The following is a 15,376-nucleotide window of genomic DNA, read 5'->3' as shown; positions in this document are numbered from 1 at the left end:
GGACACCATATACATTAATAGATGGCTTTGATGCAACTGTAAGAATTCTAGAAAGACAACTGGATACGAAGTGAAAGCGAATCGCTGAGTTGGCAAGGAGGATGGTTTTGCATGTTCCTCTGAAATCCCCTGGGCGTCAGGATCAGATCCCGACCGCGGCGAATGCGGACCACGGCGGACAGTCGAGCAGGGGATTGTGAGGGAAGGTGGCGGCGAAGGGTGACACGAACGACCGGGGCCCCGAGTGCGCGCGGCTTAGCAGAGCCCCGCGCCGCGCGCCCCCCGCCCCTCCCCTCCGCTCCCCGCACAGCCTCCCCCGCCCCTCCCCACCCGGCTCCCTCAAGTCTCCACGAACGGAAATGGGAGTCACAGCGCCGGGGACCAGCGGAAACAAAACACAGAGGCGGCCGCGGGGGGGCCGCTGTGGGGGAGAAGGCCCCGGAACGAAGCCTGCCCGCGCGGACCCGCGCTCCCCTCCTCCCCAGCGGCCGCACTCACCCGCTCTGGATTCGGCCCCGTCGCCCCCGCCCGCAGTCCAGAGCCGGCTGAAAACCGCAGCGCCGCGGGCTCCACGTGCGGCGTCTCTCCCGGTAAGACCCGCAGCTCCAGCGACTCGAAGTGAGAGGCCCCTGGGCCCTTCCCGCGAAAACGGCGCAGAGAAACTCCAACCCCCCCCCCCCAACTTCCCAGGCACCCCCGGGTCCGGGACTACAACTCCCAGCAGGTTGCGCGAAACGAACGCCCGAGGCAACGGAGGCTCACGAGGCACAAGGGAGCCCAACGCCCCAATCCGCTTTGTTTTACACTCTGTCACTTTGCCTGCACAGTCGTACACCTCAACCACCCCAAGGAAGAGGACGCTGACTCGGGGCGGTGGGGATTGAACTAGGGGAAAGGCCAGTCCAAGTGCGCATGCGTACACAACAAGGTTTCCGAGAGGGAAAAAGAGAGCAGGTCAACTTGGGAGAAGGAAAGATGGCGGAGGCGTCGCCAGGGGACCCGGAAGCACTTACCCTCCACTTCCTCCTCCTGTTTGGCTTCTGTCTCACCTAGAGCCGTCCGGTCGCCGACTGTCTCCGAGACGCTTCCTGTCCGGTGAGTGTCGACCGACTGAAACGGCGGCCCATAATGCATTGCGATGGCGGGTAGGCGGGGGGGGGGCGGAGCCAGGGCCGGAAGTAAAACGGTGGCGGCGGCGGCGGCGGCGGCGGTGGTGGCTCTGGCAGCTCGGCACCGAGTGCAAGGTGACTGGGAGGGTAGCTGGACTCACTTGGCCTCTAGGGACGAGCATTCTGGGTTTCTTCACGAGGTCTGGGATGCCTATCACCTCTGCCTTTCTGAAAGAGAGAGCAGCCTGTATCCTGGACACCTTCACGGTCTGGCCCGGAGTCATTGCTGACCTCGGCGCCTTTAGGCCTTGAAGTTTGCGGTAGACTTAGTAGGTAGCCCTGATAATACCGCTCTCAGGGCCAGCCTGACGCTCAGGGTGGCCTGGGAGGCAGGGGGGCCGGCGCTTCATGGACCCGCCGCTCGGCTGGGGCAGCCAAGGTCATGCCCGTGGGGCCGGTCTTCAGCCAGGCCTGCTCAGCTCTGGCGCGCGGGCGATTGTTCTGAATTACAGCATTTAAAAGTAGAACGTAAGAGGGGAAAGGATAATAGTAATCTTAAAAGTTTGCAACCTACCTAAAAACGTTGGTGGTGCTAAAACTTGGTTAAGCAGCTTTGTTTTACATCACGGATTCCAGGAGGGAAAAAGAGAGCCGGTTAAGTCAGGCGAGTTGTGGATTGACTTCAGCAATGAACATGCGCCGAAATCGCAGCGAAAGGCTGGTCAGTCATCATTGTAAACGGGAGAACCGTGCTCCCTCTCAGCACAAGGCCGCCTCTTACGCTGTACCCTTTTCTTGCTGTTGCCTTCCCCAGTCTTTCTGAGTGTGTCAAATCCCTATCATAGGCTGGCGTGGCCCCTCATAGTACTCGAATAGAGAACTTAATCATAGTTGGTATTTTATACCTATTTGTGTAATAACATGTATCTTTCTCACTAGATCTTTAATCAGTGGGGAAAAAAATGAAACGGAATAAAGGAAAAGGAGCAAGTTTTGATAGTGAGATTATGTGTTCATTTTTTAGATAAGTTGAATTTGAGGGCCCGGTAGGACTTAGGAAAGGATGAGAGCTGTCGAATGTATAGGTTTGGAGTTAAGGAAAAAGACCAAAATTAGAAGTGTGATTTGGGAATCATTCATACTTAGATGATAGAAATAGAAAAAATGAAAATGGGTTTTACCCATGTTGCAGTAGGAGTAACATGATCTTTGCAATGTTAGAGCAAATTAACTGTGGGAATATGAATAATTTAATCACTTTTCTTAAACATTTTCTTATCTGTAAAGGAGGCATAAGAACACCTTTCTCTGTTTCTTCAAAGTATTGCCATAAGGGTACAAGGAGAGAATATGTCTGGAAGTACTTTGCAAAATACCTAGGGCTGAACAAGTGTTAGGTGACCACATTGCAGAGTGTTGTGTGTCTTTACGTTGGTTGCCAAAGGGGAAAATATACACTGAATTGCACAATTTGAAAAATATGTTTGTGTTCTGTCAAATTCTACTGTGTAACCTGTGATCAGGTACTTACCACTAAGCCTCAGTTTCTGTGTAAAATGAGAATGCTATTAAGTGGCACCTTAAGGTCATTTGTTGTTTGCTTGGAGCCTCCCCTCCCCCCCTTTATTTCCTCTGATGAGGTATAAGAGTGATGTATGATGAAATCTTTAATTTCTTCAAATAGTTTTCTTTCATGCTGGCAGGTGAAGGATATTTGGTTGATTGTAGGATTTCTTTTGGTGGTTTTTATGTGCAATTTCAGGGCTTCTCAACCTTAGCACTATTGACATTTTCGACCAGATATTTCTTTGTTGTGGGCAGGCTATTGTTATTATTGTTGTTGTTGTTATAGGATGTTTGGCAGCATCCTGGTTTTTATCCACTAGAGGCCAGTAACACTCGCCGCTATCAAGACAACCAAAAATGTCTTCAGACATTGCCAGGTATCTCCTGGGGGATACCGCCACCTGCATTTGAGAACTGCTGTGCTACTCCATTGTCATCTAGCTTAGTGCTTTCCAACTCTCATTAGTAAAGGGCCATTTTCCCCTCAACCCGTGTGGATATTTTTGAAGAATACAGTAAAAATGAATTACTGGAAAAATTAGTAGATGAAAGACAAAACAATGAAGACACACAAAATATGAACTCTTTTTGTATTATTAAATTCAACAGATATGAATTACTCTGTCAATTTGCTGTAAAAGTTTCTAAATGCTTATTGCCAATTTTAGTATTACTATAGACCAGTAAGGCAATACTACCACTGGTCCCCAGACCACACTTTGAGGAGTAGTATTATAATTTAATAGTAGTCCAGTGTCAGTGAGATGATGCTTATTGTTATTGCTGTTATTAGGTAATTTGGGGGGGGAAGGGAAACATGTTAGCATGTTGGGTTTTCACTTTAAGGTTCAGAAATTTTACCAGGCTGTATTGAGGTGTGAATCTTTATCATCATTCCAGAAGGGTTTGGTAAGCCCTTTCAGTTTAATCAGCCTTTCTTCATCTTGGGCAGTTTTTTCTAATTATTTATGGTCTCCCTATTTATTTCTTTTCTTTTGGAATTTCTATTTGCATACAATTTTTGTTTTTTGCATTTGATCTTTTCAGGACACTAAATGAGGTCTCAACTGAGATCATCCTCTAATTTATATACTGTAATTTTTTAGTTAGATGACCATGTATTTTAGCTTCAGGAAGTCTAGGACTTAGAAGTCTTTAAGTGCTTATTTTAAAAGTTCAGACTTTCTTCTCCTTCACAAATTCTATTTCACTGATTAGATTGTACTGCTTGATTTTTCCTCTGTTGTTGGTGGGCTCCCTTGGACTAGTTGCTGTCTTCCTTGCTGGTTCTTTTGGACTTAGATTTGGTTTTTACAGTGTCCTTGAATGTCTAGAATCCTGCAGTTGTAACAAGCAGAGCAGTTTCTTTCCCTGTGGGCCTGGGAAGTAGAAACTGAGGCTCAGGCAACTGCCTCCATTCTCCCTGCACAGCTCCCTTTTTGCCTTTTGAGGGAGTCAGGGAAACCTGGTACGTTAATTTGGGGATCAGTATTATTCTTTTTCTGCTGAGGATGGGCAGCCAAGACTAATAAATTCATGGAGAAGAAAACATGCCATCCCAGATTCTGAGCTTTCTTTCTGCGTCTGACCCTAGTGGAGCCACACGCAGGCCTGAGTGGTTCCTAACTGCTGCTAGGTTCCAGGGCCTTTTGGTTAAGAAGCAAAAAACTTGCAGTGTGGGGTAGAAAGGGGAAGGGAGCTATGGTCAGGTGACTGTTCGTAGTGTTTACTGAATTCTGGTATGATTTAAGTTCTGTAGCAATTAATAGAATTAGATGCTCAGTATAACATATTAACAGGTGTTTTACAATTATATCTATTTTAAAGTATCTTCACATTCTGGTGCTTGTTTCCAGTAACAGAATCACCATGATTCTTCAGAGGCTCTTCAGGTTGACCTCTGTCATTCAGTCTGCAGTCTCGGTCTCTTTGAGGAGGAACATCGGTTTTACAGCAGTGGCATTTAATAAGGAACTTGATCCTGTCCAGAAACTCTTCGTGGACAAGATTAGAGAATATAGAGCTAAGCGACAGTAAGTGGGTAGATAATCAACTATGGTGTATGTATGAATATTCAAAGTATGTAAGTTTTGAGATGATAATAAAAAATTACTTGGCGTTTGAAAGTGTCTAAGACCTTCACTGAGCTGATCTCTATCATAAAGGTTCATTACCTGCTCCAAAGAAGAAGATGAGAATCTTGATTTTTTTTTTTTAAGTCCCAAATTTTCTCTTCCTTATATGGGTTCCAAGGGAGAATCCCATTAAATCTAGTGCCATTTTAGATATATCCCTACTATAATGTCATTTATTATAAACTAGAATCAATTCATACAAGTACATGGGATCTTGGAAATCATTTAGGAACCATATTTGAGAAAAACTAAGCCCCTTAGACATTGATTAGCCTAAGGTCATAAAACTAATTGTGGGGAAAACATAATCAAAATATTCTAACTCTCAATTCAGTGCCCTTTCTGTGACATCATGATTTGGGGGAAATGTATAGACACAACATTTTTTCTTTAATGCTACTTCCATATTTATATATTTCTGGGAATATCAAAAGATTCCTGCTTTATGACATAAAGCAAGTCCAGGAGCAACATAATAATAGAACCACACAGTTTTGGAGATGAATGATGACCTTAACATCAAGTTCAATGCCCAAATCTTCAGAAAAGTGATACAGATCAATTCAGAGTTTTGTTTTATTTGGTTGTCTATCATGTGCAAAGCGCTGGACTATTAACAGTGGTGGGCTACAAAGAAAGAAGCCGCTTTGCATTTACACAATATTCTTTTTTTTTTTGCGGTTCACGGGCCTCTCACTGTTGTGGCATCTCCCGTTGCGGTGCACAGGCTCCGGACGCACAGGCTTAGCGGCCATGGCTCCCGGGCCTAGCCATTCCGCGGCATGTGGGATCTTCCCAGACCAGGGCATGAACCCGTGTCCCCTGCATCGGCAGGCGGACTCTCAACCAGTGTGCCACCAGGGAATCCCTACACAATATTCTTAAAGTCTGATGGGGTAGAAAGTTTCTAAGCAAGTAAATACAATATAAGTTTAAATAGGTTAGATGCTAAGATAGTGACACATTCAGTGTTTGGAGAACTCATAGGAAGAAATGCTCCTGGTGCATTCTGGAAGGCGGCTTGGAAGAGTAAATGTTTCTAAAAGCTTGTGGATCCCAGAGCTGGACAACAGTCATCAAAGTATCTGGTTGAAGGCTCTATCTAGAACTGAACTGTATATCTCTATAGCTATTAATCACATGTGACTATTCAAATTCTAATGAAGTGTAAATAAAAATTCAGTTCCTCAGTTGCCTTAGTCACATTTCTATTTCTCAATACCAGATATGGCTACTGGTTACCATATTAGACAGCACATACATAGAGCATTTCTATTATCACAGAAGGTTCTATTGCACATGCTGATGTAGAAGAACATTGGGTCCATAGCAAGAAACATCATTAACAAGTTCTTAAATTAGAGCTGGCTCAGTATTTTTTGTGGAAATTCTGTAGCATAAATAAGATCCTATGCTTTTATCATAGGCATGGGTGAAAATATTAGCCTTGATAGAATTTTCACTTATAGATTTTTTATTATATTCGATAAGTGGGCAGTAACATTCTGACAAACAGAATTTGTGTAAACACTGCTGGTCCTTGATGCTATATTTATCTTTCCAAAGCACAGCTCTAATTTTGTCATTTTATTGCTTAGCAAACAAAATACAAAGTCCCAGGCTTAACATTCTCGGCCTCCTGTGATCTGGGTCCCGCTGGCTTTTCCCTCTAGGCTGTTTAGTGTTCCCCACGTACAGCCAGTGCTTTACCACCTCCTCATCCTTGCCTTTTCAGTCTTAGAATGTCTCAAATTAAAATCTGACCCAAATGCATGGTTTGTCACAAATGCCACCTTTTTAAAATGAAATTTCCCTGTTCAGCTTAGCAAAAGTGATCCCTCATTCAAGTAGCTTTTTGTTAAACCGTGTCTTTGTAGGTTATCACCTAACTCCCTTACAGCATAATTGTTTATAAACATGTTATTTTTTTCTTCTAAATGGCAAAACCTCTGGGGGTAGGAAGTAATTTGCTTCTTTGTTAGGCCCCTATTATAGAGACTTAAAAGTTTTTGAATGCCGTCCAGTGGTGGTTGATCTAAATCATAAGTGATAGTAGATAACTGAGTGCTCACTGTGTGCCAGGCACTATGCTGAGTGGTACATGTACACAATCTCTCTTTCTCTCAACGCCACCATCAGGTAAGACTTCGAGTTGTAGATGTAGAGTTTAGTTCACACGGTTTGCTCTAGTTCACACAGTTACTAAATTGTAGAGCTGACGCTGAAACGGAAGCAGTCATTCACCCCAGACCCCGCAGACTTGGCCATTGTACCTTACTGCTGCTTAGACCCTGAGAGGTTGACTTTTAATAAGTATCCTTGATACTGACAGACCTTGAATGTTAGAGGTTTCTTTGAAGTTGCTTCATTTATGTGAAACCTCGTAATAGTTAAAATAGTTTGAGCTGAAATTCAAGTGGAACTGCTTGTTATCTTTCAGAAAAGTCTGCTTTTCCCTACATATAGAAGATCTATGAAACTTAATTTTGTTTTTGTAAACTAATGATTAAAATCTGTTTTCAACTTGGTCGTTTACACAACAGGACATCTGGAGGACCTGTTGATGTTGGCCCAGAGTATCAGCAAGACCTAGACAGGGAGCTTTTTAAGCTTAAGCAAATGTATGGTAAAGCAGACATGAATACGTTCCCTAACTTCACATTTGAAGGTAAGTCTTTTTAATCACAGATTCATTGTTGTGGGGGATCATTTTAAGTGGAGAATATTTATACTTACTTGGGTTGTGTAGAGGATTAAATGGCAATTACATGTGAATTTATTAGAACAGTGACATGTGCATGGGAAGCTCTGGGATAAATGCCATTGGAGTAGGAGATCAAATAGCATAGAGGTTAAACGGCAGGGATCTAAAATCAAACTCCTGACAATATCACTTATGAGCTGTGTGATTTTGGATAGTTAATTGGTCCCTCTTTCTCATCTGACATTTGGGGAGAATTATGCTGTTTTCCTCATAATGATAGTTGTAGTTAAATGACATAGAGAACCTGGCTCACTGTAAGTCCTGAATAAATCTTAAGCAGTTGTTATATTTCCATGTAGATGTTTCTTTAAAAAATCAGAAGATTGATGAGTTAAATATTAAAACTTTCTAGAAGATGAACTTTATTGCAGTGTGGCTAAGCTTGAACCTTTTTTTCCTCTTAGATCCCAAGTTTGAAGTCGTCGAGAAACCACAGTCCTGAAGAAATAATGTAAAATTTATCTGGTAATTTGTCCTAGATTATTGTATAACTGATCAGAAGTAACAGCATAAACATACATTTCACAACTGTCATATGTTCTTTTAATTCTGATTTCAAAATAAATTATTTGGTGGTGTTGGGTATACACTTGAGTGTATTGAATTCTGTGTTTTTAGATCCTCCCATTTGGTTATATCAAAGCAGATGGAGACCTTGGATTAATTGGGTACTACTTGCCAGATTCTTCTGAGTGTAGGGGTGTCCTTTTTGTTGCGGAGACTTACTGCTGGAGGGGAGCCACCCTGACTTAAGGAATGTTTGCTGTGGAGAATGTTATACCCGTTCCCAGAATATGAAGAAATGGTTCATAAATCCTTTTTCATAGCTTTTTCAGGAAACTCAAGTGTGATTGTGAATATGTCCAGGAACATCCATTGTGTTTTAACTTCCATCTCCTCATATGTTAAATGCTTTTATTATCCCAGTAACTCAGGTCCCTCCTCTTCCCTTGCAGTGTAATGATCACAGTGTCTATTATGGGGCTATATGGATAGATCAGGGGGAGCTGGGAGCTGGGGAGGGGAGGGTTCTACAAAGGAATTTCCTTTAAAATATTAAGCTGTAGGGCTTCCCTGGTGGCGCAGTGGTTGAGAGTCCGCCTGCCGATGCAGGGGACGCGGGTTCGGGCCCCGGTCCGGGAAGATCCCACATGCTGCGGAGCGGCTGGGCCCGTGAGCCATGGCCGCTGAGCCTGCGCGTCCGGAGCCTGTGCTCCACAACGGGAGAGGCCACAACAGTGAGAGGCCTGCGTACCGCAAAAAATATATATATATATTAAGCTCTGTGGTGTTTGCCCAGCTAGCTGATGGAAGGTCCAGCAGATATGATGTGCCAGAGAAGTGGCAGAGCAAGCACATCAAAATTTCAGAGAGTAGATGGTTTTATTTTTAATTATTCTTTTTTAAAAACAAGAAAAGCAGTTGTGCCTTTTTCTATCTGACAATCTCTCTAACTTATGTCAGTAAATACCTGTCTTTAGTAAAGCTGTAGAGATTTTCTTCAAAAATGTGAAGTCAGAAATACAGCCTTTCTTATGAGGTTAGCTCACTTCAAAAGAGAAATAGATTTTTACTATGGCATGCCATACTAGCTGAAGTCTCAACCTGGTGAGGAATACCTTTTTCAAAAGATCCACAAATATTTCCTAATGGTATAGGTGTGATTAGTAAGATGTGAAGAGATGGAATTGGGGAGGGTAAAGTAGTGGGAAGAAACTGCCCAATTTTCTTCAAATGAAGCTAAGCAATGATGGGTCAGTTGGACTACTTTTAAATAGTTGTAGACGTTGAAACAGAATTCGATGTTTCATTATGGCACCATTAAAGGTAACCAAGAAAGCCTCATTGATCTGTTCCTTTGTCACTTCCCCTCCCCTGAAGTGGCTCTACTCCACCCTCCTGTGGCAAGCAAGCAGCCTGGGGTCAACAGCGACCCTGCCAGTCTAGGTGGAGATGGGGCTGACCCTTTCCGTTCATGTTTCCCTCCCCAATTCAGAGTTTAGTTGAATTTTACCTTTTATAATCTCACACCTATTATCTTCATAATTTTTTTTTGTCTGTCTCGCAACTACTTGGAGTTTGCTTGAACATCCCAATCTCTTCATTATGTAAACAGAAGGACTCTATTTGTGGCTTTCTGCAAGAATACTGTGTTAAGCATCCTACTCATGCCCTACATCTAGGGCTATGCATTTAGCTAAATTTTGACCTGAGAAGTGCTCTTGTTTTTTTCCAACTGAATGCTGTAGTGGTGCTTTGAGTCATGGATGTTAACCATTGCCCCATCTTCCTCATAGACCCTTCAACTTTCTGGTAAGCCTGCCCCAAATTTGCAAACTCCAGCCTTTATCTGTTACTTCAGCCTACAAGAAAGTGGTCCTGCACTTAGCATTTGGGACCACCTTATATGTTATTACAAATGACCTCAACCTTCTAGGCTTTTAGCTGTTTAAAATGGCATTTTTCTCCCTTGCCTGGTTAGCGTGGGCTGAATCATATTCCCCTAAAACTCATATGTTGAAGCCCTAACTCTCAGAACCTCCCAATGTGATTGTATTTGGGGATTGGGACCCTTAAAGGGGATTAAGTTAAAATGAGGTTGTTAGGGTGGGCTTGAATCCAGTCTGACAGGTGTCCTTATAAGAAGACTGGTGTTCTTATAAGGGCATATTTGAGTTGAGGAAAGGTACAGGAACTGGAAATGGACATGTGCCTGCCTGTTACGTGTCTAGTACTCCCTTTAATAATAATAGCAATAACCAAAGAGGGCTTCCGTTGTAGGTGATTTTTACTTAAATCCATTTAGTGTAGAATTTTGTTTCTGATTGTTGCTACCCTTGGTGTGGCAGGCCTATAAATGCTTACTCTGGCTAGATTCTTAATGTATGAGTTCTTGGAAGGCTCTGTGGGCTAGAAAGTTCCCTATTATGCAGATTACCTTAAATGGGAGGTCCAACCCATCTCTTCCAAACTCCCCTCAGCTCCCACCTCAATGGTCCAGTTCACAGACTCTTATTTCAGATGTTTGCTCTCAGACACTGGCAAGAAGGCTCAAGGCCAGCTACTTTCAAAGATGCCTACTTGACCACAGGAAACTCACACATCCTTGCCCTGAGATACAATGGGAAGATAGGTGCTTCACCATTTCCCCTGCTCTCTACCTTGATATCTTTTTCCAACTCTCTTTTCACTCTGCTCAAATAGCTCTTTGCTTCTTGGCATGTGCCTTCAATTGTTGCAGGTGATTCTCTTTAAAATTCTCTTTACTTGCCTTGGGGGGTGAGTTGGGAAGTAGAACTCACAACTTTGACAAACTCACACGACTTGGACAATTCATTCTGTCTCTCTCCATTGCTCCCCACCCCCAATCCATCCCTACACACTTCAGTTTATGGATTTTGTGTGGTGGGGTAAAGGAGAGAGGACCAGGGTAATAATTTCAGGGTAGCACAACTGTCTCTTCATGAACATCAAAGCTGGTATTTATACCCAAATTAGTTACGGGTTTCTTTAGAAAGTGAGGTACTTGTCAGCCTTCAGGCAACAGGAAAAATCCCAGTCGACATTCTGTTACATGAATATGTCTTTACGTATAAAACTTTTTCTAATTCTTTTTGCTATATGTTATACTAAAATTTAGAAAACTAGGTTTCTTGACCTACAGCAACTTCAGTATAATTCATGGTAGTTAAATATTTGGAAGGAAAGGAAGCTTGAGAATGAAAAGTTAAATGGCAGGGGGCAACTTTAGGAATCTAACTACAGGTCATAAAAAAATCTCAGTTTTTACACCATCTTTAAGAAGCACTTCTGTGTAGCACATTCAGTGTTGAAAGCAGATCATAAAATGGAGCTTTAAAACCATCTGCCCTCAGTCTTAAAGAAGTCAAACAAGTCCATTGTTGACACAATATTCATTTGTTTTGACAACATTTTCTTACTAAAAAGTATAAAGACATACTCTAGTAGAAAAATATTTTAAGATCTTTTTAAGAACTGTGTGGAAATGGATGCCTAATAACTAACAGGAGTAGAATAAAAGTCATGTCTGTCCAGCCTTAATTCATGGAGCATTAATTTGTGTGACTGCATAACAAATGAACTGGATTATAATAACACTGCAAAATGCAGTATTAATATTCTAAATCTATGGAGAAATTTTATCAATAAATACTCTTTAAATTGCCCTTTCACAAGTGCTCTTTTGTTCTTAAAAAATTCATTTAGCACTTACTGGATACTGACTACACAGTAGATACAGTTAAATACTTTGGGGCTTATAAATATGTATGTAAAACGTGGCTCTTTTCTCAAAGTGGTTCTACTAATAGATTGGTGGTGATGCCAGAGATGTACATACATAACTGTATTAAGAAATATAAAACCAACAAGTGCCATAAGAAAACCAAGTGCTATGGAAATTCAGAGAAGAAAGAAACTTCTTCCAGAAGGGAGAAGAGGGAAGGCTGCATAGAGAAGGTGGAATTTGAAAGATGTCCTGAAGAGTAACTAGAATCTACATATCTTGTGATTAGGAGAATCAGCTTTCCAGGTAAAGGAGGAGAAAGAAAGGGTCGTTGAGATATACAATGACCTTAGTTCAGTTTGAACATGTGGCTGAACAGGTAGGTGTGACAATATGACAACGTGTGTACGTGGGGGGAGGCCCTGAATTTCAGGCTAAAATGTTTAGACCTTGGTGAGAGACTAAAGGAAAAGAGTGAAAGGTTTTCAGCAAGGGGATGGGAGAAAAGGGAGAAGGGAGTTGACTGTTCAAGAGAGTAATCTGGCAGTAACTGTTAGACTAATGGGGTGTGTGAGGGGGAGACTAAAGGGCAAAGGAGCCTTCAGGATGGGAGAGATTAAAAGTGCTACCAAGTGTATGTATGTCCATGCCACTCTCTCACTTTGTCCCAGCTTACCCTTCCCCTTCCCTATATCCTCAAGTCCATTCTCTAGTAGGTTTGTGTCTTTATTCCTGTCTTACCCCTAGGTTATTCATGACTTTTTTTTTTCTTAGATTCCATATATATGTGTTAGCATACGGTATTTGTTTTTCTCTTTCTGACTTACTTCACTCTGTATGACAGACTCTAGGTCCATCTGCCTCACTACAAATAACTCAATTTCGTTTCTTTTTATGGCTGAGTAATATTCCATTGTATATATGTGCCACATCTTCTTTCTCCATTCATCTGTTGATGGACACTTAGATTGCTTCCATGTCCTGGCTATTGTAAATAGAGCTGCAATGAACATTGTGGTACATGACTCTTTTTGAATTATGGTTTTCTCAGGGTATATGCCCAGTAGTGGGATTACCAAACGTAAAATAGATAGCTAGTGGGAAGTAGCTGCATAGCACAGGGAGATCAGCGAGGTGGTTTGTGACCACCTAGAAGGGTGGGATAGGGAGGGTGGGAGGGAGGGAGACGCAAGAGGGAAGAGATATGGGAACATACGTATATGTATAACTGATTCACTTTGTTATAAGCAGAAACTAACACACCATTGTAAAACAATTATACTCCAATAAAGATGTTAAAAAAATTAGAAACTAAAAAGTAAAACTAACAAAAGCATTTGTTATTTTATATAAAAACAAATGCTACTAAGAGAGGGGGTACTTGAGGGAGGAAGGTAGCAGAAGACAAAAGATGTGAGATAGTAGCCGGAGATAAAAAGTAGTGACAATCGTGCCAATGAATGATGGAGTCTGTGAATAAATGGGAGGTTGAAAATGGAGATAGGGAGGGTGGTAGTGGTAGAGAATATAATTTAAATGGTGGTTAAATTTAAATCGTGGTTAGTTTCAATCTTGAAAAAAATAAGATTAAAGATTTGGGTATCTGTGGCAAGGGGATGAAATTATCCACCATGGCATTTACCTGGGGTAGGGGCAAAGGGAAGGCAGAAAGTATCACAGGCTGTGAGACTAGGCAGGGTGAAGGGAAGCTGTCCTAGGAGAGAAGAATTTGAGAATTTCAAAGGAAGGAATGTTGGGGGCAGAGAAAGAACATCTTGTGTAAAAACATCCTGCATCGGATAGACCTGGGTCACATAGACACTGCCTCTTCACTTGTCAGCTTTGTAAACTTGGCAGTCACTGACTCAGTTCATCTCAGTTTCCTCATCTGTAAAATGATGACATTGCCCTCTTTATACAATTGTTGAGGTGAATTTGAGATTTTATACAGCCTCAACTCCATCCACCCCCCACTTCCACGACATATATAAAGTGTTGAATAAATAGTTGTGACATTTTACTTTCAGAGCATTTTTTCAGCATTGGAAAGGTTGGCAGGCACCCAGACCGAGAGATGAGATTCTCATCTTAGGCAGCTAAAGCGTTAGCCTTGTAGCTACAGACAGTAAGAGGGACTAGTTTCCTGGGTTTCATTGAATAACAATAGGTGAATGACTCTTCCCCTGTACCATTAAATGGGACTAAAACATTGAACACGTTCAGCTATTTTTATTAATGTAGACTTTAATCAGACAAAACCACCTGTGAGATGAAGTTTTTTTCAAGGCTGTATTGAAAAACAGTTGTTCCAGATTTAGTTAGGTTAAACCCCCGAGTAAAAATAAATTAAATCTAGTTACAATGATAATAATTAAAACTTGCTATTAAAGATACTAACGCCCTAACCTTTATAAAACACAATTTTACTTCATGAAAACAAAATCAAAATGCTCTAAGAATTATAATGATAGTTTTTTGTTTTTTTTCTTTTCATGCTTCATCACCAAGAGTTGGGAAACTATGCATGTGGACCAGATCCTGTCTGTGCCTGCTGTTTAAGAACACAAACATGACCATTTTAAAAGTATTGTCTGTGGCTGCTTTCATGCTACAATACAATGACATGAAAAATGGCAGAGTTGAGTACAGTACAGGCAGTTATGGCAGGGACCATATGGCCTACATGTCTTAAAATATCTACTACCTGGCCCTTTACGGAAACTGTTGGAAGAGGTCTGGTGAGAATCACTGAATGTCACAGACAAGTGGGGGCAGTGTGACAACAGGCATCTTCCCAGTGACCTGGTGTCCAGGCACATATTCGGCACTTGGTGAGTACTTAATCCAACTGTCTGTCCCGTGAATCCTGGCGGTTTGCTCTGCCTATTGGGCAAAAAGAGTAGACTCCTTTAAAAGCATTTTAACCATGTTCAGAGTTGTCAAAGGTAGTGAGGGACCTTTTCATCTAGATTTGCCTGGAACTGGAAATGCCCTAGCCATATTGTCTTTTCAATAGGAAACGAATAATCAAAATAAGTTCTGGATGATTATGCTTTTAACACAGTCTAATTACTCTCCCTATTACATGGATCATTGGAATTTTCACTTTGTAACACTAGCTGGAGGTCTTTGTGATCTATCAGGTTAGAAACCAGACGATCGGACCCATTTTTCATTTCATTTCTCCTGTGTTTTCTACGTATCAAGCGTAGCACCAGGTGCCAGGAGCCACACTGAGCCGTTTCATCTCATTTTACTTGTCAGGCAACCTGTCCTCCCCTCCATATCCCTGACTTTGCCATAAGCAGGGTTGGAAAACCCCTGGCCGTAACAGCAAGGGACTCGGCCCAATGCAAAATTTCACTGCACGAATTTTAGAGACAGAGAGATGTGAAGTCACCATCACGCAGGGACAAGTATCTGTAGGGTTATGTGTGTTGGTTCCAATGGCGAGTTCTGATGTCAAAGTCACCGATCCTCTTCAAAGGGGTCTTAGGGGAGGGAAATAGCAACAAGCAGCTCTGGGGGTGAAATAAGACACTTGGGTTTGTGTTTA

At 42.1% G+C, this 15,376-nt stretch overlaps 2 protein-coding genes across 6 annotated transcripts in view; one reads left to right on the top strand and one right to left on the bottom strand.

Moving 5' to 3' along the window:
* Positions 1-1,101, bottom strand: part of GABPA (GA binding protein transcription factor subunit alpha) — a 33,076-nt gene extending 31,975 nt beyond the window's left edge. The window contains exon 1 of the mRNA XM_065876096.1: positions 1,014-1,101. The gene's annotated coding sequence lies outside the window, so the exon portion shown is untranslated. The remainder of the gene's footprint in view (positions 1-1,013) is intronic.
* ATP5PF (ATP synthase peripheral stalk subunit F6) lies at positions 425-8,159 on the top strand. 5 transcript variants are annotated; one of them, XM_065876098.1, is made up of 5 exons: positions 425-590; positions 1,056-1,095; positions 4,538-4,708; positions 7,354-7,478; positions 7,979-8,159. In XM_065876098.1, the coding sequence occupies exons 3-5, from the start codon at positions 4,545-4,547 to the stop codon at positions 8,014-8,016; spliced, it is 327 nt and encodes a 108-aa protein (XP_065732170.1). In that variant the 5' UTR covers positions 425-590; positions 1,056-1,095; positions 4,538-4,544; the 3' UTR covers positions 8,017-8,159. The 5 variants fall into 5 exon arrangements, with proteins under 5 accessions (XP_065732170.1, XP_065732171.1, XP_065732169.1 ...); XM_065876099.1 differs by lacking the exon at positions 425-590 and having other exon boundaries at positions 954-1,095; positions 4,532-4,708; XM_065876097.1 differs by lacking the exons at positions 425-590; positions 1,056-1,095 and adding an exon at positions 1,129-1,145.
* The last annotated feature ends 7,217 nt before the right edge of the window (positions 8,160-15,376 follow it).

Source organism: Phocoena phocoena, chromosome 4 (genome assembly GCF_963924675.1).
Source record: "Phocoena phocoena chromosome 4, mPhoPho1.1, whole genome shotgun sequence".
Lineage (NCBI taxonomy): Eukaryota > Metazoa > Chordata > Mammalia > Artiodactyla > Phocoenidae > Phocoena > Phocoena phocoena.
This window is presented reverse-complemented; position numbering and strand designations above follow the sequence as displayed.

Excerpts from the sequence above, each read along its gene's own strand:
- ATP5PF (XM_065876097.1), top strand. Across the intron at positions 4,709-7,353 it reads GAATATAGAGCTAAGCGACA|GACATCTGGAGGACCTGTTG; the intron begins GTAAGTGGGTAG and ends TTTACACAACAG. Across the intron at positions 7,479-7,978 it reads CCCTAACTTCACATTTGAAG|ATCCCAAGTTTGAAGTCGTC; the intron begins GTAAGTCTTTTT and ends TTTTCCTCTTAG.